This window comes from Engystomops pustulosus, chromosome 2, assembly GCF_040894005.1.
Source record: "Engystomops pustulosus chromosome 2, aEngPut4.maternal, whole genome shotgun sequence".
In the NCBI taxonomy this organism is placed as follows: Eukaryota; Metazoa; Chordata; class Amphibia; order Anura; family Leptodactylidae; genus Engystomops; species Engystomops pustulosus.
In genome coordinates, this window is record NC_092412.1 from 779,672 (window position 1) to 807,659 (window position 27,988).

General features: G+C 51.0%; 1 protein-coding gene across 4 annotated transcripts in view; it reads left to right on the forward strand.

Annotated features, from left to right (window-relative positions):
• The window catches only part of ARFIP2 (ARF interacting protein 2), a 59,536-nt gene extending 33,255 nt beyond the window's left edge, over positions 1–26,281 (forward strand). For 2 of the 4 annotated variants that reach the window (XM_072133565.1, XM_072133566.1), the window contains exons 3-9: positions 21–129; positions 9,712–9,807; positions 10,307–10,419; positions 15,351–15,572; positions 15,666–15,823; positions 15,904–16,078; positions 24,518–26,281. In XM_072133565.1, the coding sequence (XP_071989666.1) occupies positions 21–129; positions 9,712–9,807; positions 10,307–10,419; positions 15,351–15,572; positions 15,666–15,823; positions 15,904–16,078; positions 24,518–24,673 (1,029 nt within the window). In that variant the 3' untranslated portion in view covers positions 24,674–26,281. Of the gene's footprint in view, positions 1–20; positions 130–2,870; positions 2,934–9,711; positions 9,808–10,306; positions 10,420–15,350; positions 15,573–15,665; positions 15,824–15,903; positions 16,079–24,517 lie in introns of all 4 variants that reach the window. The other 2 variants (XM_072133567.1, XM_072133569.1) reach the window with 2 other exon arrangements.
• The last annotated feature ends 1,707 nt before the right edge of the window (positions 26,282–27,988 follow it).

Below are 27,988 nucleotides of genomic sequence, written 5' to 3' on the forward strand. Positions count from 1 at the left end.
TCTTTGATGTTTGTCTGTAGGACCTGCAGCAAGTGATGGTATCGGGCCCCAACCTAAACGAGACGAGTATCGTGTCTGGAGGATATGGGGGGACCACAGAAGGAATCATTCCCACAAGCAGCTTAAAAGGTTAGCAGGTGCACCCCCAGGGGCTGCTGATGGGGGGGGGGCGGGGGGTCACAATGATGGGTCATGTGACTGGCAGATCATGCCCCGGGACCATCCAGAACATTGGTCCACACCATATGTTGTGCTATAAGACCCCAGACAAGAGGGGGCTCCCCCACACTGCTCCCCCCTCCACCCCCTCATTCATCTCGCTGTCACTAAGGGGAGTCTGGAGATCTATGATGGTCACCCCAAACCCATCCTTACAAGGGGCACAGCACAGATGACGCAGCAACCTACCTGCCTTCCCTGGTGTGTATCCTTTAGACTTAGACACAGGTAGGTATCCTACAAGATACAACTGGAAGAGGCAGGAAAGGTGCTAGGACCTCACCAGAAGCCTCCAGGACCCATACAACACAGAGAAGACTGCTGTGGGCGATGAGGAGGAGAGGATTTGTAATAATACCGGACATTTTTGGAGAGACCCCACTAATATGGATAAGTGTGAGGAGCTGTCTACACCACACACGAGAGGTGACCACCGATCATCACCTGGATGTGTGCTAGGACACTGATGTCGCCTCAGCTCCCTCTCTGCTTTTTCCACCTTATTACTCATGCTGCCAGAAGATTGGTGGAATTTATGACACTACAATGACTAAGTCCTCAGGTTCTGACCACAGAGACTGGGGCCTAGGATGGAAAATAAGGGGGGATCAGATGTCTGCTCTGATTCATCGTTTTCTTACATCAGCCCCTGGAGCTTCTGAATTGTGAGAGCTCGGTGCAGGGAATGGGTTACTTCTCAGAGTCACAATCATCTGCTAATAGCATTAAGTGTCCCTAACCTTCACCACATACCTGCAGGATCGGATTTACCTGATTTAGTTGTGGAATCTCTCCACGTTTCCAGAGTCTGGATGGATTCAATCCGTAGGAACCAGAGTGTCTACATCCTGAATCTGTTCCACAATTGTAGGGGCCCAACCGACTTATAATGTCTGTTCCAGTAATGGAGGTCTCCATGAGGGAGAGTGTAGAGGTGATGGTGTCCTGTTCTAGTGATGGGTAGTAATGGAGGTCTCCATGAGGGAGAGTGTAGAGGTGATGCTGTCGTGTTCTAGTGATGGTTATTAATAGAGGTCTCCATGATGGAGAGTGTAGAGGTGACATTGTCCTGTTCCAGTAATGGAGGTCTCCATGATGGAGAGAGTAGAGGTGATGCTGTCCTGTTCTAGTGATGGGTAGTAATGGAGGTCTCCATGATGGTGAGTACAGAGGAGATGGTGTCTTGTTCTAGTGATGGGTAGTAATAGAGGTCTCCATGATGGAGAGAGTAGAGGAGATGATGTCCTGTTCTAGTGATGGGTAGTAATGGAGGTCTCCATGATGGTGAGTGCAGAGGTGATGGTGTCCTGTTCTAGTGATGGGTAGTAATGGAGGTCTCCATGATGGAGAGAGTAGAGGTGATGGTGTCCTGTTCTAGTGATGGGTTGTAATGGAGGTCTCCATGATGGTGAGCACAGAGGAGATGATGTCCTGTTCTAGTGATGGGTAGTAATGGAGGTCTCCATGAGGGAGAGTGTAGAGGTGATGCTGTCGTGTTCTAGTGATGGGTAGTAATGGAGGTCTCCATGATGGAGAGTGCAGAGGTGATGGTGTCCTGTTCTAGTGATGGGTAGTAATGGAGGTCTCCATGATGGAGAGTGCAGAGGTGATGGTGTCCTGTTCTAGTGATGGGTAGTAATGGAGGTCTCCATGATGGAGAGAGTAGAGGTGATGGTGTCCTGTTCTAGTGATGGGTAGTAATGGAGGTCTCCATGATGGAGAGAGTAGAGGTGATGGTGTACTGTTCTAGTGATGGGTAGTAATGGAGGTCTCCATGATGGAGAGAGTAGAGGTGATGGTGTACTGTTCTAGTGATGGGTAGTAATGGAGGTCTCCATGATGGAGAGAGTAGAGGTGATGGTGTACTGTTCTAGTGATGGGTAGTAATGGAGGTCTCCATGATGGAGAGTGCAGAGGTGATGGTGTCCTGTTCTAGTGATGGGTAGTAATGGAGGTCTCCATGAGGGAGAGTGTAGAGGTGATGCTGTCGTGTTCTAGTGATGGTTATTAATAGAGGTCTCCATGATGGAGAGTGTAGAGGTGACATTGTCCTGTTCCAGTAATGGAGGTCTCCATGATGGAGAGAGTAGAGGTGATGCTGTCCTGTTCTAGTGATGGGTAGTAATGGAGGTCTCCATGATGGTGAGTACAGAGGAGATGGTGTCTTGTTCTAGTGATGGGTAGTAATAGAGGTCTCCATGATGGAGAGAGTAGAGGTGATGGTGTACTGTTCTAGTGATGGGTAGTAATGGAGGTCTCCATGATGGAGAGAGTAGAGGTGATGGTGTACTGTTCTAGTGATGGGTAGTAATGGAGGTCTCCATGATGTAGAGTGTAGAGGTGATGGTGTCCTGTTCTAGTGATGGGTAGTAATGGAGGTCTCCATGATGGAGAGTGTAGAGGTGATGGTGTCCTGTTCTAATGATGGGGGTCACCATATTACGCTTTGCTTTTCTCCCACTTGTGGGACCCTCGAGCAGTTCTTGATTGATGGATGAAGCAGGGTCATCTATCCTGTGGGGTCTTACATGTAGCTTGTTCCTCTCTGTAAGGGTCTGGTGATGTTATGTGGCATAGATTGTCCCGATTCCTGTAATTCTTACGATCTATGGACTTCCTGCTCATGGTTTCTGCTGTCTGGTTTCGTTTAGGACCTGCGGTGCAGTTTAACCCCAACTACCTTGGAGTGCGTTTCCTGAGTACAGAGGGACAAGGTCACTTTCTGTATACATAACCTCCGCATGTCTCTGGTGGGCTTTCTGCATGGGACCTCACCAGTTGGGACTATCTACTGTAATTTGACCTTTTGGTAATGGCCACTATTAACCCTTTCCCTCTGCTGCTATCACTGCCGACTCCTTATTGCACCTTTTCTCCAAATCCAGGATTTTCCATTGGTTTTGTTTTCTCACATCCTTTACCTTAGAGAGGTTCTTCACTATCTTAAGAATTGAGACCCAACATCCACTTTCAGGGCTGTACCCGTTCTCCATGAGTCCATTGGGCTATGAGGGTTGTGTTGCTACACATTATACCCCTCCTCACTTCTCCTACTTGTAATCGTTCAGTGAGGAGGCGTCGGGAGGACCCTAGTTCTTTTGGTGGGGTCCTGTCCTATAAATTATTTGTGGCCTGAGCCTGGAAGGTGGATGTGGCGTTCTCCTCTCTGGGGTCTATACTGTACTTCTGTCTTGGGCTCTCAATCTCTGAGGCCTGTCGCCTCGCTGCTGCTTCATGATATGTTTTACAACCTTGACCCTGGAGTGTTGATTTCTTTCATGTCTTGTATTAAAGCCACAACCAGAGCTCACCTGTCTGTAACATTGAGTAAAACATGTGGCACATCTAAAGCTTTGCTCCCTCGTCAGATGAGCCACAAAACGCATCCTTAGCACATAGACTCCTGTAGGCCAGGTTATTGTAACCTTGGCAGATGGCGAAATGTCCCCTTCACTGGTCGGTCCAGGACCTGAAGTTTAGAGACTAGATTAGACTCCTGATGGACCATCAGGTTGGTGCAGCAGGTTTTTGCAAACAATTGCATCTTCAGCCCCTTCTCGTGATTTATTGCCACCCTTAGGTGTCTTGTGCTGTATACTGTATGTGCAGTTATATACAGTCAGTAGGAGAGGGGTATGATAACCCATGGAGGCAGGTTCTCCTGGGCTCAGTAGTTGTAGTGCCTCTTTCGGAGGGTGTATATATTCTCTATACTGTAGAGGCTGGTGACCTGGATGAATTCATGAGCTATGAAGGAGGTCATCAGGTTGTGTTGTCTTCCTGTTAGTGTCAGGTGAACTCATCGATGTGGGTCACACAGGGTAGAGGGTTACGTCTCTGAATGGGTTGTGCCTGAATCTTCTAGTGGTTAGCGATATGGGGCAGGTATATGGGGGTAATACCAGCCACATGGAGGACTTGTGAGGGGATTCTTCTGTAATTCACTTCTCTTCTTCCATTCTGTTTCCTGCCTCTACCCTTATCATTACATCGTCCTCTGTTCTTCTTCCCCTTATTAACTCCATTACTTCTAACTTCTTCACTCATCCTTCCCACTATTCTTGCACAATTACTGCTTCTTTCATGTCATCTTTGCTCTACTCTTCTTTCATCATTCTTACTCCATTAATCTTCTCCTTCTTACTGTTCACTTCCTCAAACTGTTAATCATTTCTTCTTCTCTTCTACCCTCCTCACTCATCCTTCCTGCTCTCAATCTTCTTCCTGTACCATTACTCCTTCTTCTCTTCTTCCCTCCTCACTCATCCTTCCTGCTCTCCATCTTCTTCCTGCACCATTACTCCTTCTTCTCTTCTTCCCTCCTCACTCATCCTTCCTGCTCTCCATCTTCTTCCTGCACCATTACTCCTTCTTCTTCTCTTCTTCCCTCCTCACTCATCCTTCCTGCTCTCCATCTTCTTCCTGCACCATTACTCCTTCTTCTCTTCTTCCCTCCTCACTCATCCTTCCTGCTCTCCATCTTCTTCCTGCACTATTACTCCTTCTTCTTCTCCTTCTACTCTCCACACTCATCCTTCCTGCTCTCCATCTTCTTTGTGCACCATTACTCCTTCTTCTTCTCTTCTACCCTCCTCACTCATCCTTCCTGCTCTCCATCTTCTTTGTGCACCATTACTCCTTCTTCTTCTCTTCTACCCTCCTCACTCATCCTTCCTACTCTTCATCTTCTTTCTGCACCATTACTCCTTCTTCTTCTCTTCTACCCTCCTCACTCATCCTTCCTGCTCTCCATCTTCTTCCTGCACCATTACTCCTTCTTCTTCTCCTTCTACCCTCCTCACTCATCCTTCCTGCTCTCCATCTTCTTCCTGCACCATTACTCCTTCTTCTTCTCTTCTTCCCTCCTCACTCATCCTTCCTACTCTTCATCTTCTTCCTGCACCATTACTCCTTCTTCTTCTCTTCTTCCCTCCTCACTCATCCTTCCTGCTCTCCATCTTCTTTGTGCACCATTACTCCTTCTTCTTCTCTTCTACCCTCCTCACTCATCCTTCCTGCTCTCCATCTTCTTCCGGCACCATTACTCCTTCTTCTTCTCTTCTACCCTCCTCACTCATCCTTCCTGCTCTCCATCTTCTTCGTGCACCATTACTCCTTCTTCTCTTCTTCCCTCCTCACTCATCCTTCCTGCTCTCCATCTTCTTACTGTACCATTACTCCTTCTTCTCTTCTTCCCTCCTCACTCATCGTTCCTGATTTCCATCTTCTTCCGGCACCATTACTCCTTCTTCTTCTCTTCTTCCCTCCTCACTCATCCTTCCTGCTCTCCATCTTCTTCCTGCACCATTACTCCTTCTTCTTCTCTTCTTCCCTCCTCACTCATCCTTCCTGCTCTCCATCTTCTTCCTGCACCATTATTCCTTCTTCTCTTCTACCCGCCTCACTCATCCTTCCTGTTCTCCATCTTCTTTCTGCACCATTACTCCTTCTTCTTCTCCTTCTACCCCCTCACTCATCCTTCCTGCTCTCCATCTTCTTCCTGCACCATTACTCCTTCTTCTTCTCTTCTACCCCCCTCACTCATCCTTCCTGCTCTCCATCTTCTTCCTGCACCATTATTCCTTCTTATCTTCTACCCTCCTCACTCATCCTTCCTGTTCTCCATCTTCTTCCTGCACCATTACTCCTTCTTCTTCTCTTCTACCCTCCTCACTCATCCTTCCTGCTCTCCATCTTCTTCCTGCACCATTACTCCTTCTTCTTCTCTTCTTCCCTCCTCACTCATCCTTCCTGCTCTCCATCTTCTTCCTGCACCATTATTCCTTCTTCTCTTCTACCCTCCTCACTCATCCTTCCCCCTCTCCATCTTCTTCCTGCACCATTACTCCTTCTTCTTCTCTTCTTCCCTCCTCACTCATCCTTCCCCCTCTCCATCTTCTTCCTGCACCATTACTCCTTCTTCTTCTCTTCTTCCCTCCTCACTCATCCTTCCCCCTCTCCATCTTCTTCCTGCACCATTACTCCTTCTTCTTCTCTTCTTCCCTCCTCACTCATCCTTCCCCCTCTCCATCTTCTTCCTGCACCATTACTCCTTCTTCTTCTCTTCTACCCTCCTCACTCATCCTTCCTGCTCTCCATCTTCTTCCGGCACCATTACTCCTTCTTCTTCTCTTCTACCCTCCTCACTCATCCTTCCTGCTCTCCATCTTCTTCCGGCACCATTACTCCTTCTTCTTCTCTTCTACCCTCCTCACTCATCCTTCCTGCTCTCCATCTTCTTCGTGCACCATTACTCCTTCTTCTCTTCTTCCCTCCTCACTCATCCTTCCTGCTCTCCATCTTCTTCGTGCACCATTATTCCTTCTTCTCTTCTACCCTCCTCACTCATCCTTCCTGCTCTCCATCTTCTTCCTGTACCATTACTCCTTCTTCTCTTCTTCCCTCCTCACTCATCGTTCCTGATTTCCATCTTCTTCCGGCACCATTACTCCTTCTTCTTCTCTTCTTCCCTCCTCACTCATCCTTCCTGCTCTCCATCTTCTTCCTGCACCATTACTCCTTCTTCTTCTCTTCTTCCCTCCTCACTCATCCTTCCTGCTCTCCATCTTCTTCCTGCACCATTACTCCTTCTTCTTCTCTTCTTCCCTCCTCACTCATCCTTCCTGCTCTCCATCTTCTTCCTGCACCATTACTCCTTCTTCTTCTCTTCTTCCCTCCTCACTCATCCTTCCTGCTCTCCATCTTCTTCCTGCACCATTATTCCTTCTTCTCTTCTACCCGCCTCACTCATCCTTCCTGTTCTCCATCTTCTTCCTGCACCATTACTCCTTCTTCTTCTCCTTCTACCCCCTCACTCATCCTTCCTGCTCTCCATCTTCTTCCTGCACCATTACTCCTTCTTCTTCTCTTCTACCCCCCTCACTCATCCTTCCTGCTCTCCATCTTCTTCCTGCACCATTATTCCTTCTTATCTTCTACCCTCCTCACTCATCCTTCCTGTTCTCCATCTTCTTCCTGCACCATTACTCCTTCTTCTTCTCTTCTACCCTCCTCACTCATCCTTCCTGCTCTCCATCTTCTTCCTGCACCATTACTCCTTCTTCTTCTCTTCTTCCCTCCTCACTCATCCTTCCTGCTCTCCATCTTCTTCCTGCACCATTATTCCTTCTTCTCTTCTACCCTCCTCACTCATCTTACCTGCTCTCCATCTTCTTCCTGCACCATTATTCCTTCTTCTCTTCTACCCTCCTCACTCATCCTTCCCCCTCTCCATCTTCTTCCTGCACCATTACTCCTTCTTCTTCTCTTCTACCCTCCTCACTCATCCTTCCCCCTCTCCATCTTCTTCCTGCACCATTACTCCTTCTTCTTCTCTTCTTCCCTCCTCACTCATCCTTCCCCCTCTCCATCTTCTTCCTGCACCATTACTCCTTCTTCTTCTCTTCTTCCCTCCTCACTCATCCTTCCCCCTCTCCATCTTCTTCCTGCACCATTACTCCTTCTTCTTCTCTTCTTCCCTCCTCACTCATCCTTCCTGCTCTCCATCTTCTTCCTGCACCATTACTCCTTCTTCTCTTCTTCCCTCCTCACTCATCCTTCCTGCTCTCCATCTTCTTCCGGCACCATTACTCCTTCTTCTTCTCTTATACCCTCCTCACTCATCCTTCCTGCTCTCCATCTTCTTCCTGCACCATTACTCCTTCTTCTTCTCTTCTACCCTCCTCACTCATCCTTCCCCTCTCCATCTTCTTCCTGCACCATTACTCCTTCTTCTCTTCTACCCTCCTCACTCATCTTACCTGCTCTCCATCTTCTTCCTGCACCATTATTCCTTCTTCTCTTCTACCCTCCTCACTCATCCTTCCCCCTCTCCATCTTCTTCCTGCACCATTACTCCTTCTTCTTCTCTTCTACCCTCCTCACTCATCCTTCCCCCTCTCCATCTTCTTCCTGCACCATTACTCCTTCTTCTTCTCTTCTTCCCTCCTCACTCATCCTTCCCCCTCTCCATCTTCTTCCTGCACCATTACTCCTTCTTCTTCTCTTCTTCCCTCCTCACTCATCCTTCCCCCTCTCCATCTTCTTCCTGCACCATTACTCCTTCTTCTTCTCTTCTTCCCTCCTCACTCATCCTTCCCCCTCTCCATCTTCTTCCTGCACCATTACTCCTTCTTCTTCTCTTCTTCCCTCCTCACTCATCCTTCCCCCTCTCCATCTTCTTCCTGCACCATTACTCCTTCTTCTTCTCTTCTACCCTCCTCACTCATCCTTCCCCTCTCCATCTTCTTCCTGCACCATTATTCCTTCTTCTCTTCTACCCTCCTCACTCATCTTACCTGCTCTCCATCTTCTTCCTGCACCATTATTCCTTCTTCTCTTCTACCCTCCTCACTCATCCTTCCCCCTCTCCATCTTCTTCCTGCACCATTACTCCTTCTTCTTCTCTTCTACCCTCCTCACTCATCCTTCCCCCTCTCCATCTTCTTCCTGCACCATTACTCCTTCTTCTTCTCTTCTTCCCTCCTCACTCATCCTTCCCCCTCTCCATCTTCTTCCTGCACCATTACTCCTTCTTCTTCTCTTCTTCCCTCCTCACTCATCCTTCCCCCTCTCCATCTTCTTCCTGCACCATTACTCCTTCTTCTTCTCTTCTTCCCTCCTCACTCATCCTTCCTGCTCTCCATCTTCTTCCTGCACCATTACTCCTTCTTCTCTTCTTCCCTCCTCACTCATCCTTCCTGCTCTCCATCTTCTTCCGGCACCATTACTCCTTCTTCTTCTCTTATACCCTCCTCACTCATCCTTCCTGCTCTCCATCTTCTTTGTGCACCATTACTCCTTCTTCTTCTCTTCTACCCTCCTCACTCATCCTTCCTACTCTTCATCTTCTTTCTGCACCATTACTCCTTCTTCTTCTCTTCTACCCTCCTCACTCATCCTTCCCCCTCTCCATCTTCTTCCTGCACCATTACTCCTTCTTCTTCTCTTCTACCCTCCTCACTCATCCTTCCTACTCTTCATCTTCTTTCTGCACCATTACTCCTTCTTCTTCTCTTCTTCCCTCCTCACTCATCCTTCCCCCTCTCCATCTTCTTCCTGCACCATTACTCCTTCTTCTTCTCTTCTTCCCTCCTCACTCATCCTTCCTGCTCTCCATCTTCTTCCGGCACCATTACTCCTTCTTCTTCTCTTATACCCTCCTCACTCATCCTTCCTGCTCTCCATCTTCTTCCTGCACCATTACTCCTTCTTCTTCTCTTCTACCCTCCTCACTCATCCTTCCCCTCTCCATCTTCTTCCTGCACCATTACTTCTTCCTTATCTTCTCACCTCTTATCTCACCATTACTCCTCCTTCTTTCCCTTTATCCCCCTTACTCATTCACACTCCCCTTCCTTCCCATCTACACATCTGTTCTCTTGGTCTTGCCTGTCATCTTCAATGTTTCACACTTTATCCATCTTCAACCATTCCTCCTTCCATATTTCCCTCTCCCTCCCTTGTTCTTTCTCATTGTCCTCACATCTGTAGAGGCTCAGACCCTTAGTTGTAACCTTCCCAAACCTCTACTCATAGCTCCCAGCCCGTCGGCAGCCTGCAGGATAGCCAATCATGACGGAGACGCAGGTAAAGGTTGGGTATGTGTAGGCATTTGTAGAGCGCTGTTGTAGACGCATGCTGTAGCCCTGTGCACACTTGTTATCATAGGATTAGAGCCCCCGACATTACTAGACACCCACAGATCTTTCATCCTCTCCAGTTTGATAGTAGCTTGTAGATTCTAGTTATATGAGGGGTGAAACACATGAAGTATTGTGGTTCCATCAGAAGGTTTGTCCACTGATGACCCATAATACTGAGTGGTAGCTCCAATTCAGCGCCATTTCTGGGTGTCCCCAGTGGTTGGTGATCTTATGTGATCCTGTATCTTCTCCTGGCCGCATAGATGACACCTGAGTTCATAGCACTTTGCTGGTGAATAAGAGGTTAAACGTGATACTACAAGATGAAGGTGGTGACCTTACAGCCTCTTATTTACCAGACTGACCTCAGAGGATATTGAGTGTAATAGTGATGATAATTGGACCTTCTTGACTAGTAAATGACTTTGGGCTGTCTCTTCCAGGGTCCATGTCTCAGCCGTCCTCACACTCTTCACTCACGTCTGAGGAGATGTCTCGAGGGTTAGCAGTGGAGAAGTTTGACATGGTGAAAAAGTGGGGGATCAACACATATAAAGTAAGAAAGATCTCATGTCTCCCCCCTCTGCCTACGTAGCAGGCATCCAACTTCTCTGTTCTCTTCCTCTGGCCTCTGCCCACAACGCACAACTCTGCTGTCCTCTGCCGTCACAGCTTGCTCCTCTGTCCTCTGCCGTCACAGCTTGCTCCTCTGTCCTCTGCCGTCACAGCTTGCTCCTCTGTCCTCTGCCGTCACAGCTTGCTCCTCTGTCCTCTGCCGTCACAGCTTGCTCCTCTTTCCTCTGCCGTCCCAGCTTGCTCCTCTGTCCTCTGCCGTCCCAGCTTGCTCCTCTGTCCTCTGCCGTCCCAGCTTGCTCCTCTGTCCTCTGCCGTCCCAGCTTGCTCCTCTGTCCTCTGCCGTCCCAGCTTGCTCCTCTGTCCTCTGCCGTCCCAGCTTGCTCCTCTGTCCTCTGCCGTCCCAGCTTGCTCCTCTGTCCTCTGCCGTCCCAGCTTGCTCCTCTGTCCTCTGCCGTCCCAGCTTGCTCCTCTGTCCTCTGCCGTCACAGCTTGCTCCTCTGTCCTCTGCCGTCACAGCTTGCTCCTCTGTCCTCTGCCGTCACAGCTTGCTCCTCTGTCCTCTGCCGTCACAGCTTGCTCCTCTGTCCTCTGCCGTCACAGCTTGCTCCTCTGTCCTCTGCCGTCACAGCTTGCTCCTCTGTCCTCTGCCGTCACAGCTTGCTCCTCTGCAGTCACAGCTTGCTCCTCTGCAGTCACAGCTTGCTCCTCTGTCCTCTGCCGTCACAGCTTGCTCCTCTGTCCTCTGCCGTCACAGCTTGCTCCTCTGTCCTCTGCCGTCACAGCTTGCTCCTCTGTCCTCTGCCGTCACAGCTTGCTCCTCTGTCCTCTGCCCTCACAGCTTGCTCCTCTGTCCTCTGCCGTCACAGCTTGCTCCTCTGCAGTCACAGCTTGCTCCTCTGCAGTCACAGCTTGCTCCTCTGCCGTCATAGCTTGCTCCTCGCTCCTCTGCCGTCATAGCTTGCTCCTCGCTCCTCTGCCGTCACAGCTTGCTCCTCTGCCGTCACAGCTTGCTCCTCTGCCGTCACAGCTTGCTCCTCTGCCGTCACAGCTTGCTCCTCTGCCGTCACAGCTTGCTCCTCTGCCGTCACAGCTTGCTCCTCTGCCGTCACAGCTTGCTCCTCTGCCGTCACAGCTTGCTCCTCTGCCGTCACAGCTTGCTCCTCTGCCGTCACAGCTTGCTCCTCTGCCGTCACAGCTTGCTCCTCTGCCGTCACAGCTTGCTCCTCTGCCGTCACAGCTTGCTCCTCTGCCGTCACAGCTTGCTCCTCTGCCGTCACAGCTTGCTCCTCTGCCGTCACAGCTTGCTCCTCTGCCGTCACAGCTTGCTCCTCTGCCGTCACAGCTTGCTCCTCTGCCCTCTGCCGTCACAGCTTGCTCCTCTGCCCTCTGCCGTCACAGCTTGCTCCTCCTGCCCTCTGCCGTCACAGCTTGCTCCTCCTGGCCTCTGCCCCCTCTCCTCTTCTATTCCTCCTCCTGGCCTCTGCCCCCTCTCCTCTTCTATTCCTCCTCCTGGCCTCTGCCCCCTCTCCTCTTCTATTCCTCCTCCTGGCCTCTGCCCCCTCTCCTCTTCTATTCCTCCTCCTGGCCTCTGCCCCCTCTCCTCTTCTATTCCTCCTCCTGGCCTCTGCCCCCTCTCCTCTTCTATTCCTCCTCCTGGCCTCTGCCCCCTCTCCTCTTCTATTCCTCCTCCTGGCCTCTGCCCCCTCTCCTCTTCTATTCCTCCTCCTGGCCTCTGCCCCCTCTCCTCTTCTATTCCTCCTCCTGGTCTCTGCCCCCTCTCCTCTTCTATTCCTCCTCCTGGCCTCTGCCCCCTCTCCTCTTTTATTCCTCCTCCTGGCCTCTGCCCCCTCTCCTCTTCTATTCCTCCTCCTGGCCTCTGCCCCCTCTCCTCTTCTATTCCTCCTCCATGCCTCTGCCCCCTCTCCTCTTCTATTCCTCCTCCTGGCCTCTGCCCCCTCTCCTCTTCTATTCCTCCTCCTGGCCTCTGCCCCCTCTCCTCTTCTATTCCTCCTCCTGGCCTCTGCCCCCTCTCCTCTTCTATTCCTCCTCCTGGCCTCTGCCCCCTCTCCTCTTCTATTCCTCCTCCTGGCCTCTGCCCCCTCTCCTCTTCTATTCCTCCTCCTGGTCTCTGCCCCCTCTCCTCTTCTATTCCTCCTCCTGGCCTCTGCCCCCTCTCCTCTTCTATTCCTCCTCCTGGCCTCTGCCCCCTCTCCTCTTCTATTCCTCCTCCTGGCCTCTGCCCCCTCTCCTCTTCTATTCCTCCTCCTGGCCTCTGCCCCCTCTCCTCTTCTATTCCTCCTCCTGGCCTCTGCCCCCTCTCCTCTTCTATTCCTCCTCCTGGCCTCTGCCCCCTCTCCTCTTCTATTCCTCCTCCTGGCCTCTGCCCCCTCTCCTCTTCTATTCCTCCTCCTGGCCTCTGCCCCCTCTCCTCTTCTATTCCTCCTCCTGGCCTCTGCCCCCTCTCCTCTTCTATTCCTCCTCCATGCCTCTGCCCCCTCTCCTCTTCTATTCCTCCTCCTGGCCTCTGCCCCCTCTCCTCTTCTATTCCTCCTCCTGGCCTCTGCCCCCTCTCCTCTTCTATTCCTCCTCCTGGCCTCTGCCCCCTCTCCTCTTCTATTCCTCCTCCTGGCCTCTGCCCCCTCTCCTCTTCTATTCCTCCTCCTGGCCTCTGCCCCCTCTCCTCTTCTATTCCTCCTCCTGGCCTCTGCCCCCTCTCCTCTTCTATTCCTCCTCCTGGCCTCTGCCCCCTCTCCTCTTCTATTCCTCCTCCTGGCCTCTGCCCCCTCTCCTCTTCTATTCCTCCTCCTGGCCTCTGCCCCCTCTCCTCTTCTATTCCTCCTCCTGGCCTCTGCCCCCTCTCCTCTTCTATTCCTCCTCCTGGCCTCTGCCCCCTCTCCTCTTCTATTCCTCCTCCTGGCCTCTGCCCCCTCTCCTCTTCTATTCCTCCTCCTGGCCTCTGCCCCCTCTCCTCTTCTATTCCTCCTCCTGGCCTCTGCCCCCTCTCCTCTTCTATTCCTCCTCCTGGCCTCTGCCCCCTCTCCTCTTCTATTCCTCCTCCTGGCCTCTGCCCCCTCTCCTCTTCTATTCCTCCTCCTGGCCTCTGCCCCCTCTCCTCTTCTATTCCTCCTCCTGGCCTCTGCCCCCTCTCCTCTTCTATTCCTCCTCCTGGCCTCTGCCCCCTCTCCTCTTCTATTCCTCCTCCTGGCCTCTGCCCCCTCTCCTCTTCTATTCCTCCTCCTGGCCTCTGCCCCCTCTCCTCTTCTATTCCTCCTCCTGGCCTCTGCCCCCTCTCCTCTTCTATTCCTCCTCCTGGCCTCTGCCCCCTCTCCTCTTCTATTCCTCCTCCTGGCCTCTGCCCCCTCTCCTCTTCTATTCCTCCTCCTGGCCTCTGCCCCCTCTCCTCTTCTATTCCTCCTCCTGGCCTCTGCCCCCTCTCCTCTTCTATTCCTCCTCCTGGCCTCTGCCCCCTCTCCTCTTCTATTCCTCCTCCTGGCCTCTGCCCCCTCTCCTCTTCTATTCCTCCTCCTGGCCTCTGCCCCCTCTCCTCTTCTATTCCTCCTCCTGGCCTCTGCCCCCTCTCCTCTTCTATTCCTCCTCCTGGCCTCTGCCCCCTCTCCTCTTCTATTCCTCCTCCTGGCCTCTGCCCCCTCTCCTCTTCTATTCCTCCTCCTGGCCTCTGCCCCCTCTCCTCTTCTATTCCTCCTCCTGGCCTCTGCCCCCTCTCCTCTTCTATTCCTCCTCCTGGCCTCTGCCCCCTCTCCTCTTCTATTCCTCCTCCTGGCCTCTGCCCCCTCTCCTCTTCTATTCCTCCTCCATGCCTCTGCCCCCTCTCCTCTTCTATTCCTCCTCCATGCCTCTGCCCCCTCTCCTCTTCCCCGCCTCCTCTGGCCTCTGCCCCCTCTCCTCTTCTCCTCCTCCTCTGGTCTCTGCCCCTTCTCCTCTTCCCCGCCTCCTCTGGCCTCTGCCCCCTCTCCTCTTCCCCTCCTCCTCTGGCCTCTGCCCCCTCTCCTCTTCTCCTCCTCCTCTGGCCTCTGCCCCTTCTCCTCTTCCCCTCCTCCTCTGGTCTCTGCCCCTTCTCCTCTTCCCCGCCTCCTCTGGCCTCTGCCCCCTCTCCTCTTCCCCTCCTCCTCTGGCCTCTGCCACCTCTCCTCTTCCCCTCCTCCTCTGGCCTCTGCCCCCTCTCCTCTTCTCCTCCTCCTCTGGCCTCTGCCCCTTCTCCTCTTCCCCTCCTCCTCTGGTCTCTGCCCCTTCTCCTCTTCCCCTCCTCCTCTGGTCTCTGCCCCTTCTCCTCTTCCCCGCCTCCTCTGGCCTCTGCCCCCTCTCCTCTTCCCCTCCTCCTCTGGCCTCTGCCACCTCTCCTCTTCCCCTCCTCCTCTGGCCTCTGCCCCCTCTCCTCTTCTCCTCCTCCTCTGGCCTCTGCCCCTTCTCCTCTTCCCCTCCTCCTCTGGTCTCTGCCCCAACTCCTCTTCCCCTCCTCCTCTGGTCTCTGCCCCTTCTCCTCTTCCCCTCCTCCTCTGGTCTCTGCCCCTTCTCCTCTTCCCCGCCTCCTCTGGCCTCTGCCCCCTCTCCTCTTCCCCTCCTCCTCTGGCCTCTGCCACCTCTCCTCTTCCCCTCCTCCTCTGGCCTCTGCCCCCTCTCCTCTTCTCCTCCTCCTCTGGCCTCTGCCCCTTCTCCTCTTCCCCTCCTCCTCTGGTCTCTGCCCCAACTCCTCTTCCCCTCCTCCTCTGGTCTCTGCCCCCTCTCCTCTCCTCTTCTCTTCTTCCCCTCCTCCTCTGGTCTCTGCCCCAACTCCTCTTCCCCTCCTCCCCTGGTCTCTGCCCCCTCTCCTCTCCTCCTCCATGAGTCTGTGTCCCTTATACTTTGCTTGTTGTACACTGGTCCCACCAGACCATCGCCTATCTCTCCCCACAGTGCACAAAACAGTTAATCTCTGAGCGCTTTGGCCGAGGGTCTCGTACGGTGGATTTGGAGCTGGAGACCCAAATTGAACTTCTCCGAGACACTAAGCGGAAATATGAGGGAGTTCTGCAGCTGGCCAGAGCTCTGACCGCCCATTTCTACAACCTGGTGCAGACACAGAGGGCTCTGGGGGATGCCTTCTCTGACCTGAGCCAGAAGTCTCCAGAACTGCAGGTAAGTGACCCAGATATTCCACCCGGATGTCCCCCCCACCATTCCTGTACGTCTCCCCTGGAGCACCCCAGTCACGTTATCGCTCTCCTTTAGGAGGAGTTTGGGTACAATGCCGAGACCCAGAAGCTGCTATGTAAGAACGGGGAAACCCTGCTGGGGGCCGTCAACTTCTTTGTGTCCAGCATCAACACCCTCATCAATAAAACCATGGAGGACACGCTGATGACGGTCAAGCAGTACGAGACGGCCAGGTACTCGCTGATGTAACGGTGATGTGTAATGATCACCTGCTCGGGGGCCTGTGGTTAGTGATGCTCATGTTCCCCTGCAGGTTGGAGTACGATGCCTATCGGGCTGACTTAGAGGAGCTGAGTTTGGGACCACGTGACGCAGCCACACTCTGCCGCATTGAGGTGGCACAGCAGAACTTCCAGGCGCATCGCATTAAATATGAGAAATTGAGAGGGGATGTGACCATCAAGCTGCGCTTCTTACAGGAGAACAAGGTACGACCACTCAGTGACCTGAGGCCATGAGCAAAGAGCTCCTCCATCCTGGAGCTGGCAATTTTCCAGGCCGCGTGCTGTTGCTTGTAGGCCTTTTTGTATAGATGGCGGAGCTTGCGTACCAGGGGAGGCACCGCTCACTGCACCCACGTTCCCATGGGGAGGCGTCGCTAACTGCGCCCACGTACCCGGGGGGAGGTGCCGCTCATTGTTCCCATGTTCCCGGGATAGACATAACAAGGAGCCTATTTAAGACACTCTACCCCCCGTAATCTGGTGGTAGATGTCCTTTATCTGGAAACATCAGCTCATTAGAATCTGACCTCAGGTGAGGAACATCACACAAGAGTTTCCACCGGGTCATTATTTATTGCCAGAAAATTAGGCCAAGATGCAGAAGTGTGTAAATGCAGTGCTTCCATATACAGCCATGTGCTGGGTTATTGATGATCAGCCAGTGAGACTGCCTGTACAACTGCAGAAGTTCTGGCCGCTGCAGATCTGGGACACTGGGAGCGACAAAAGCAGTGATCCTAGAGAAGCCATTTGTCTCCTCCATCAACTCTGGAAGGTTATAAAGAAATCTACAGTCATGGCCAGAAGTTCTGAGAATGATACAAATGTTAATTGTTACAAAGTCTCCGGCATCAGGTTTTATAATGGTAATTTGCATATTCTCCAGAATGTTATAAAGAGGGATCAGCTTAACAGCAATTCATTACAAAGTCAGTATTTGCCTAGAAAATAAACTTTTTCCCCCCAAAACACATTTCCCCTTCATTGCAGGCGCCTTAGGCGGAGCAGCGGCCATGGTGTCAGTGATGTCTCCAGTAACACAGGTGCAGGGGCTGATGGGGACAGGGCTGGGGACAATGTGTCATGTGTAAGTAACAATCACCACTGGGCAGTATAATAGGAGCAGGTAACATGGTGTCAGTGATGTCCCCAGTAACACAGGTGCGGGGGCTGATGGGGACAGGGCTGGGGGACAATCTGTCAGGATTAGGTAAGAATCACACCCCTGGACACTTTACAAGGAGGCTGGTGCTTGGCAACATTGTTTCTCTTCTGTTAACCATGGTTATCTCTAAAGAAACACCTGCAGTCATCATTGCACTGCACAAAACTGGCCGAACAGGGAAGAGTATCGCAGCGAGAAAGATTGCACCTCAGTCACCAATCTATCGCATCATCAAGGAATCCAAGGAGAGAGGCTCCATTGTTACCAAAAAGGCTCCAGGAGCCCAAGAAGGACCAGCAAGCGCCAGGAGCGTCTCTTACAAGTGTCTCAGCTTGGGGATGGGGCTCCCAGCATCGCAGAGCTTAGGAATAGCAGCAGCAGGTGTGAGGCATCTGCACGCACTGTGACACTGCGGAGACTCCTGGAGCAAGGCCCGGTGTCCAGGAGGGCAGCACAGAAGCCACTTCTCTCCAGGGACCATCAGGGACAGACGGATATTCTGCAAGAGGTGCAGGGAGTGGACGCTGAGGACTGGGGGACAGACGGATATTCTGCAAGAGTATATATAAAACAAAACAACAGACAAAAGGACAGCGCCTCGGGTGATGCCTTCACAGTAGATATGGAGTGAGGAAAAAAGGGGGAGAGGGGGGCCCACAGCGGGGCGGCTAACCGCACAGGGGATCCAGTGGTACACTACAAGTTCCTGGCGTTCAGGTTTCCACGTCTTGGCGCTAATTGTACTAGGGTCGCTGCCTCTGGTATTAAGATAAAGGCCGGAACCCCGAAAAATAGCACGGCGGTCCGGTAGAATGAACAAACGGAATGTCTGGCGCTGACTCTAAGTATCTCTTACTGGAGTGTCTACATCAATGACTCTTCTCCAAAGAAATTATAAAATTGCTTTATTCATAAAAGGGAATAAAATTTCCAAAATGATAAAATGAAGTCACTTACAATTCAGTGAAATTAGTCATGTCCTTGTGACGCGTTTCAGGGGTCCTGCCCCTTTCTCAAAAAGAAACGTACTGGTGTATGGGTTACAGACAGGCATATATAAAGGTACCCGGAGGCAGAGCAGGTCACTTTTTTTTTTTTTTTAAACAAGTATAATTAGTACATAACAAACATTCTCAGACAGTAGCAGAACAAAATTGTATCACGTAGCACATTACCTGTGCAATGTTTGTGGGATAGTGAACGCTGTATGGCTGTAGTAACATGGCCCCTTGATGTGTTGTGGAGGCGGAAGTGTTAATCTTATGTAGTTACTGCGCATGTGTTAGGGGTACACGCATGTGTGGTAGCGAAGGAACAGCGCAGTGTTGGACTGGCGCATGCGTACAAGCAACCTTGGGAGGAGACGCAATACACAGAGTTACTGAGGATATAACTGATTAGAATACACAGAGTTACTGAGGATATAACTGATTAGAATACACAGAGTTACTGAGGATATAACTGATTAGAATACACAGAGTTACTCGGGATATAGCTGATTAGAATACACAGAGTTACTCGGGATATAACTGATTAGAATACACAGAGTTACTCGGGATATAACTGATTAGAATACACAGAGTTACTGATGATATAACTGATTAGAATACACAGAGTTACCCGGGATATAACTGATTAGAATACACAGAGTTACTCGGGATATAACTGATTAGAATACACAGAGTTACTGAGGATATAACTGATTAGAATACACAGAGTTACTCGGGATATAACCGATTAGAATACACAGAGTTACTGAGGATATAACTGATTAGAATACACAGAGTTACTCGGGATATAACCGATTAGAATACACAGAGTTACTCGGGATATAACTGATTAGAATACACAGAGTTACCCGGGATATAACTGATTAGAATACGCAGAGTTACTGAGGATATAACTGATTAGAATACACAGAGTTACTCGGGATATAACTGATTAGAATACACAGAGTTACTGAGGATATAACTGATTAGAATACACAGAGTTACTGAGGATATAACTGATTAGAATACACAGAGTTACTGAGGATATAACTGATTAGAATACACAGAGTTACTGAGGATATAACTGATTAGAATACACAGAGTTACTGAGGATATAACTGATTAGAATACACAGAGTTACTGAGGATATAACTGATTAGAATACACAGAGTTACTCGGGATATAACTGATTAGAATACACAGAGTTACTGAGGATATAACTGATTAGAATACACAGAGTTACTCGGGATATAACTGATTAGAATACACAGAGTTACTCGGGATATAACTGATTAGAATACACAGAGTTACTGAGGATATAACTGATTAGAATACACAGAGTTACTGGGGATATAACTGATTAGAATACACAGAGTTACTGAGGATATAACTGATTAGAATACACAGAGTTACTCGGGATATAACTGATTAGAATACACAGAGTTACTCGGGATATAACCGATTAGAATACACAGAGTTACCCGGGATATAACTGATTAGAATACACAGAGTTACTGAGGATATAACTGATTAGAATACGCAGAGTTACTGAGGATATAACTGATTAGAATAAACAGAGTTACTCGGGATATAACTGATTAGAATACACAGAGTTACTCGGGATATAACCGATTAGAATACACAGAGTTACCCAGGATATAACTGATTAGAATACACAGAGTTACTGGGGATATAACCGATTAGAATACACAGAGTTACCCGGGATATATCCTCAGTAACTCTGTGTATTCTAATCAGTTATATCCCGAGTAACTCTGTGTATTCTAATCAGTTATATCCCGAGTAACTCTGTGTATTCTAATCAGTTATATCCCGAGTAACCCTGTGTATTCTAATCAGTTATATCCCGGGTAACTCTGTGTATTCTAATCAGTTATATCCCGAGTAACTCTGTGTATTCTAATCAGTTATATCCCGAGTAACTCTGTGTATTCTAATCAGTTATATCCCGAGTAACTCTGTGTATTCTAATCAGTTATATCCCGTGTAACTCTGCGTATTCTAATCAGTTATATCCCGGGTAACTCTGTGTATTCTAATCAGTTATATCCCGAGTAACTCTGCGTATTCTAATCAGTTATATCCCGGGTAACTCTGTGTATTCTAATCAGTTATATCCCGAATAACTCTGTGTATTCTAATCAGTTATATCCCGAGTAACTCTGTGTATTCTAATCAGTTATATCCTCAGTAACTCTGTGTATTCTAATCAGTTATATCCTCAGTAACTCTGTGTATTCTAATCAGTTATATCCCGAGTAACTCTGTGTATTCTAATCAGTTATATCCTCAGTAACTCTGTGTATTCTAATCAGTTATATCCTCAGTAACTCTGTGTATTCTAATCAGTTATATCCTCAGTAACTCTGCGTATTCTAATCGGTTATATCCTCAGTAACTCTGTGTATTCTAATCGGTTATATCCCGGGTAACTCTGTGTATTCTAATCAGTTATATCCCGAGTAACTCTGTGTATTCTAATCAGTTATATCCCGGGTAACTCTGTGTATTCTAATCAGTTATATCCCGAGTAACTCTGTGTATTCTAATCAGTTATATCCTCAGTAACTCTGTGTATTCTAATCAGTTATATCCCCAGTAACTCTGTGTATTCTAATCAGTTATATCCTCAGTAACTCTGTGTATTCTAATCAGTTATATCCTCAGTAACTCTGTGTATTCTAATCAGTTATATCCTCAGTAACTCTGCGTATTCTAATCGGTTATATCCTCAGTAACTCTGTGTATTCTAATCGGTTATATCCCGGGTAACTCTGTGTATTCTAATCAGTTATATCCCGAGTAACTCTGTGTATTCTAATCAGTTATATCCCGGGTAACTCTGTGTATTCTAATCAGTTATATCCCGAGTAACTCTGTGTATTCTAATCAGTTATATCCTCAGTAACTCTGTGTATTCTAATCAGTTATATCCCCAGTAACTCTGTGTATTCTAATCGGTTATATCCCGGGTAACTCTGTGTATTCTAATCAGTTATATCCCGAGTAACTCTGTGTATTCTAATCAGTTATATCCCGGGTAACTCTGTGTATTCTAATCAGTTATATCCCGAGTAACTCTGTGTATTCTAATCAGTTATATCCTCAGTAACTCTGTGTATTCTAATCGGTTATAACTGATTATATCAGTTATGTAGTGTGTGCGGTTGTGAGCGCGTGGGCGCTGTGGGTGTGGGGGTATGTAGTGTGTGCGGTTGTGAGCGTGTGGGCGCTGTGGGTGTGGGTGTATGTAGTGTGTGCGGTTGTGAGCGCGTGGGCGCTGTGGGGGTATGTAGTGTGTGCGGTTGTGAGCGTGTGGGCGCTGTGGGTGTGGGTGTATGTAGTGTGTGCGGTTGTGGGCGGTGTGGGTGTATGTAGTGTGTGCGGTTGTGAGCGCGTGGGCGCTGTGGGTGTGGGCGTATGTAGTGTGTTCGGTGTGAAGGTGTGCGGCTGCATTTGAATGAGCCGATGGTCTTTGGAAAGAAGGATATAGAAGTTTTTCTAGAGCCATTCGATGGTTTCTGACGGCTTGGGGCTAAGATATTTTTCGAGCGCCTCTAGGTTAGATGTGGCTTCGTAGGAATGATCTTTTTGAGGTAAGGATCATTCAGGAGAATCCCCCAATGCTTTTCCAAAATATTTGAGTGCTCGTTTGAGTATGTGGTAATAAAATGTAAGTAACTTTCTTCAGTATTCTTCCCATGACTCGTGTCTGGGTACTAGGCGGCTCTCGCACATGCCTCACTTAGACGGGGGCCAGGGTAACCTCTTTTGTTCAAGATCTTTCTTTGGGATAGAAAATCGGAGTCATTTGAACAATTGCGACAAATTTGTTTAAATTGTCCATAGGGGATAGTTGTCTCCATTTCTTCAGGTGACTGAAGTCATGTGACCTGCTCTGCCTCCGGGTACCTTTATATATGCCTGTCTGTATCCCATAGTTTTTCTGTATCCCATTGTTTTTGAGAAAGGGGCAGGACCCCGAAACGCGTCACTAGGACATGACTAATTTCACTGAATTGTAAGTGACTTCATTTTATCATTTTATTCCCTTTTATGAATAAAGCAATTTTATAATTTCTTTGGAGAAGAGTCATTGATGTAGACACTCCAGTAAGAGATACTTAGAGTCAGCGCCAGACATTCCGTTTGTTCATTCTACCGGACCGCCATGCCATGCTGGTTATATAGATATATTCTGCAGGAGGTGCATCTCCTTTCTGATTGTTGGGAGAAGACAAGGTGAGCGATGCCCCCAGTCCTGTCTCCTGCACCTGTAAAGCTCCTGCAGCCATTCATGTGGGGGGGGGGGGGGCGGCTTCTCAGCCAAGGGAATCGCCCTAAAAACGCCTCCATGAATAAAGAATGGACCAGAATGTCCTCCAGGAGCCGCTTCTCCCGACCCTCCAGGAGCAGATGGTGATGAGCAGAGCCTCCTCCAGCATGATGGAGCACCGGCCATAAAGGGGAGAACTAAATGGTGCAGGGAACAGAACACAGAGATTCTGGGTCCATGGCTCCGGGGACAGAACACAGAGATTCTGGGTCCATGGCTCCGGGAACAGAACGCAGAGATTCTGGGTCCATGGCTCCGGGAACAGAACGCAGAGATTCTGGGTCCATGGCCCGGGAACAGAACACAGAGATTCTGGGTCCATGGCCCGGGAACAGAACGCAGAGATTCTGGGTCCATGGCCCGGGAACAGAACGCAGAGATTCTGGGTCCATGGCCTGGGAACAGAACACAGAGATTCTGGGTCCATGGCCCGGGAACAAAACACAGAGATTCTGGGTCCATGGCCCGGGAACAAAACACAGAGATTCTGGGTCCATGGCCCGGGAACAAAACACAGAGATTCTGGGTCCATGGCCCGGGAACAAAACACAGAGATTCTGGGTCCATGGCCTGGGAACAGAACACAGAGATTCTGGTTCCATGGCCCAAGAACAGAACACAGAGATTCTGGGTCCATGGCCCAAGAACAGAACACAGAGATTCTGGGTCCATGGCCCAAGAACAGAACACAGAGATTCTGGGTCCATGGCCCAAGAACAGAACACAGAGATTCTGGGTCCATGGCCCAAGAACAGAACACAGAGATTCTGGGTCCATGGCCTGGGAACAGAACACAGAGATTCTGGGTCCATGGCCCGGGAACAAAACACAGAGATTCTGGTTCCATGGCCCAAGAACAGAACACAGAGATTCTGGGTCCATGGCCCAAGAACAGAACACAGAGATTCTGGTTCCATGGCCCAAGAACAGAACACAGAGATTCTGGTTCCATGGCCCAAGAACAGAACACAGAGATTCTGGGTCCATGGCCCAAGAACAGAACACAGAGATTCTGGGTCCATGGCCTGGGAACAGAACACAGAGATTCTGGGTCCATGGCCCGGGAACAGAACACAGAGATTCTGGGTCCATGGCCCGAAGACTCCCCGGATCTTATCCCATTGAGAACTTGTGGTCAATCATAAGGAGACTGGGGACAAACAAAACCCAACACATTGTGACAGAATGCAGCAGTGATTGTGCAGGAATGGAGGCGATCAGTCAGGATCTGGTGCAGGAGGTGAGTGAGAGCTGCCAGGGAGAATTGCAGAGGTCCTGAAGAAGAAGGAGAGGTCCTGCAGATACTGACTGGCTGCAGTAACTCCTCCTACCTGACTATAAAAGCTTCTGCTCCCCATAATATGATTGCACTTGTGTCTCTGTATGTGATAAACATCTGACAAACCAGAGGGACACATCATGTGACAGGAGGAGATTTGTGTCATTCTCACAACTTATGGCTATGACTGTAGACCGCCCACGCAACCTCAAGAGCCAAATCTACGCCAGTTCAAGTTCTATGTTCAAGCTCATGACTGGACTTTAATAAGAGAAGATCTGTTGGAACCAAAGACTTCTGCGATGCGGCGCTCTCCCTCGGAGGCGGGGCGATGCGGCGCTCTCCCTCGGAGGCGGGGCGATGCGGCGCTCTCCCTCGGAGGCGGGGCGATGCGGCGCTCTCCCTCGGAGGCGGGGCGATGCGGCGCTCTCCCTCGGAGGCGGGGCGATGCGGCGCTCTCCCTCGGAGGCGGGGCGATGCGGCGCTCTCCCTCGGAGGCGGGGCGATGCGGCGCTCTCCCTCGGAGGCGGGGCGATGCGGCGCTCTCCCTCGGAGGCGGGGCGATGCGGCGCTCTCCCTCGGAGGCGGGGCGATGCGGCGCTCTCCCTCGGAGGCGGGGCGATGCGGCGCTCTCCCTCGGAGGCGGGGCGATGCGGCGCTCTCCCTCGGAGGCGGGGCGATGCGGCGCTCTCCCTCGGAGGCGGGGCGATGCGGCGCTCTCCCTCGGAGGCGGGGCGATGCGGCGCTCTCCCGCTGCAGTAGCTGATAATAATTCTGTCCTGATACTAGGGAATTCCCAGGGGGTTCCGTATACATGTTGGCTTTGTGTCACGAGTCCTCTTCTGTCTTCCAGGTGAAGGTCATGCACAAGCAGCTTCTCCTCTTCCATAACGCCATCTCGTCATATTTTGCGGGGAATCAGCAGCAGCTGGAAGCTTCACTGCAGCAATTCAACATCAAGCTGAGCAGCGCGGGAAGTGACAAACCCTCGTGGCTGGAGGAGCAGTGACCGCGCCGCACTCCCTCTATGTGTTTGTGATTGCGTGTACTGTAGATGTACGTGTCGTGTGCATGAAGGTCGGCGTGTAACTTTACCATGTGCGGCTGGGATTGTGTCTCTATGTGTGTACAGATGGTCCACCTGGCAGATGGTGGGCAGTCAGCAGATGACTAAAGCCAGTATGAAGCTCACATGCCAGGCCTACGGGGTGCAGGTTATCCTTACATCTAGCTCCATAGTGTGTGGCTGACTGATATCAGGCACTCTCCATGTTCTCTCCATGGCCCAGCATACAACTTCTACCCTCCACATACTCAGCTTTTCTCTCTCTCATCCACTCTTCTACAGTCCGGATCAGTCTCCACTCTACAGCCGCCCACTTGGCTCTTCTCCTTTGTCTTATACAGACATCCATTCCATTGTTGAAGTCCTCTCCACTTTACAGTACATTGTTCTGCAGGACTCCTCCACTCTACTGTTCTCTGACACATTACTCTGCACTAGGCTGCATTAAATTTCTATAGACATCTGCAGGTGCCCTCTCCGCGCTCCCCTTCGCCCTCGGGGCTTACACTCCGCGCTCCCCTTCGCCCTCGGGGCTTACACTCCGCGCTCCCCTTCGCCCTCGGGGCTTACACTCCGCGCTCCCCTTCGCCCTCGGGGCTTACACTCCGCGCTCCCCTTCGCCCTCGGGGCTTACACTCCGCGCTCCCCTTCGCCCTCGGGGCTTACACTCCGCGCTCCCCTTCGCCCTCGGGGCTTACACTCCGCGCTCCCCTTCGCCCTCGGGGCTTACACTCCGCGCTCCCCTTCGCCCTCGGGGCTTACACTCCGCGCTCCCCTTCGCCCTCGGGGCTTACACTCCGCGCTCCCCTTCACCCTCGGGGCTTACACTCCGCGCTCCCCTTACCTCAGTCTTATCTCCTGCCCCCCCCCCCCCCCGTCTCCTTATCTCCTGCCCCCCCCCCCCCGTCTCCTTATCTCCTGCCCCCCCCCTCCGTCTCTTTATATATTTTGTCCCCTGTACATTTCCCTTTCGCGTTGTTAGTAGCAGTGACTCATGACATGAAGCAGGAGGAGTTCTGTAACTATTGATGGTTGACTGTAGTAGAGGGGGACGTGGTGGGCGCCAGTTCTAGAACTGCGGGAATAGTTTTGTTTATATGTTACACTCACTGACTCGATGACTGAGGGTAGGAAGGGACATGGGTCATGTGAGTGTCTCCTCCAGTTGGGGTGCAGTGTGTGGACCCCGGCTGTGGCCGCCATGTTCTGTGTGTGAATGATGTGTACAACACTTGGGTGAGTGTCGAGAGGATGACTTGCCCAACTACATTTCAGTGTCTGCCTGTGACCCAGTGGCGGTAGTATGCGTGGCTGGCGTGTGTGCGGTATTATGACTCCTGGGGTCCTCCTCTAACCAGATTCCACCCCTGTGTAATAACATTGGGCCATGTGCTTGTTACCTGCCCTGTAGTATAACTATTTATGACCAGAGGTTGTTCCATGCAGACGGTTTCCGGGGGTCAGGTAGTCGGGGAGATCATCTCGACCCAATGAGGGGCATTCGGTTACTGGAACATTTCTGTAAATCAGAATAAAACTAATGAAGCTGTGCGCCGTCTCGTTGTGGCTCATTGTCTCCGTGTCCGGCCTCGTGGGTCTATGGAAAGGAACCCACGCGCCATCAGTCCTCTACTAGTCACTGGTTCTCCTACATTTAGGATTTGTTCCAAATTAATAAATGGCGCCATGTAAATGAAGTCACATGACCTTTGTGAGTTGCCCTAAAATGCCTTGCAGAAATCTTTTAGCCAGGCCTGTTGCACTTCACATGAGAGGGAAAGAGTGGATGGGTGCCAGGGTCAGCCATGGGTGATGGCGGTGGCTGTGTGCGGGTATGGGTAAGGGTGCTGGGGTCAGGCATGGGTGGTGGCTGTGTGCGGGTATGGGTAAGGGTGGATGGGTGCTGGGGTCAGGCATGGGTGGTGGCTGTGTGCGGGTATGGGTAAGGGTGGATGGGTGCTGGGGTCAGGCATGGTGATGGCGGTGGCTGTGTGCGGGTATGGGTAAGGGTGGATGGGTGCTGGAGTCAGGCATGGGTGATGGTGGCTGTGTGCGGGTATGGGTAAGGGTGGATGGGTGCTGGGGTCAGGCATGGGTGGTGGCTGTGTGCGGGTATGGGTAAGGGTGGATGGGTGCTGGGGTCAGGCATGGTTGGTGGCTGTGTGCGAGTATGGGTAAGGGTGGATGGGTGCTGGGGTCAGACATGGTAATGGCGGTGGCTGTGTGTGGGTATGGGTAAGGGTGGATGGGTGCTGGAGTCAGGCATGGGTGATGGTGGCTGTGTGCGGGTATGGGTAAGGGTGGATGGGTGCTGGAGTCAGGCATGGGTGATGGTGGCTGTGTGCGGGTATGTGTAAGGGTGGATGGGTGCTGGAGTCAGGCATGGGTGATGGTGGCTGTGTGCGGGTATGGGTAAGGGTGGATGGGTGCTGTGGTCGGACATGAGTGATGGTGGTGTATGGGTAAGGGTGGATGGGTGCCCGGGGTCAGGCATGGGTGATGGCAGGGGATGGGTTCTTGAGTCAGCTCACCATCGCTATATGAAGGATTTCTAGGCAGAAGCAGAGTCATGATCCGGCACCTGTAGGAATTACGGCTCCATATTAGTGACCATAAGTGTGAGCTCGGCCGTCCTCCTCCCTGCGTGCAGGACACATCGGCTTCTCCCAGTTCTTTTCCTTCTAGGTTCTAGACGTCACCCATAATGCACTATGCGGCCAGGAAGCTGCACTATACAGTGCGGTCGCTGCCATATACCATGGAGGCTTCCAGGGTCACATGTGCCCTGTACACTCAGGTGGATGATGGGACAGGATGGGGAGATGTATCTGCACCACAATACTGGGGGGACCTGCCCCTGAGATGCTGCGCGCCTCATTTAGTGAGGGATTTAGACCATTTTTAGGCAGTTTTCCAACATGTCCCAAAAGGGGGTGTGGCTTTATGAGAAATGGCGCATGCACCAGAATAATGTGATGCAGAAAACAAGGCCAACAAATAGGATCTCATCCTGCACCAGATCCATCACCAGCATCAGACGCCAGGATTAATCTGCAAGTCCGGCTCTGCCCTGGCCTAGAGAGCGACAAATGATTATCTCTCCCAATGTCTGTCCTCACACTGGGTGATAGTGCTGCCCGGCAGTGGCATCATGGGTGCTGGGTGCTACAAACAAATGCAGGTTATGCAATTGTGATTCAGACACTGCATGGTGCATATTCACCTGCTCCTCCTGATCCCTCCTCAGTAATGTCATCC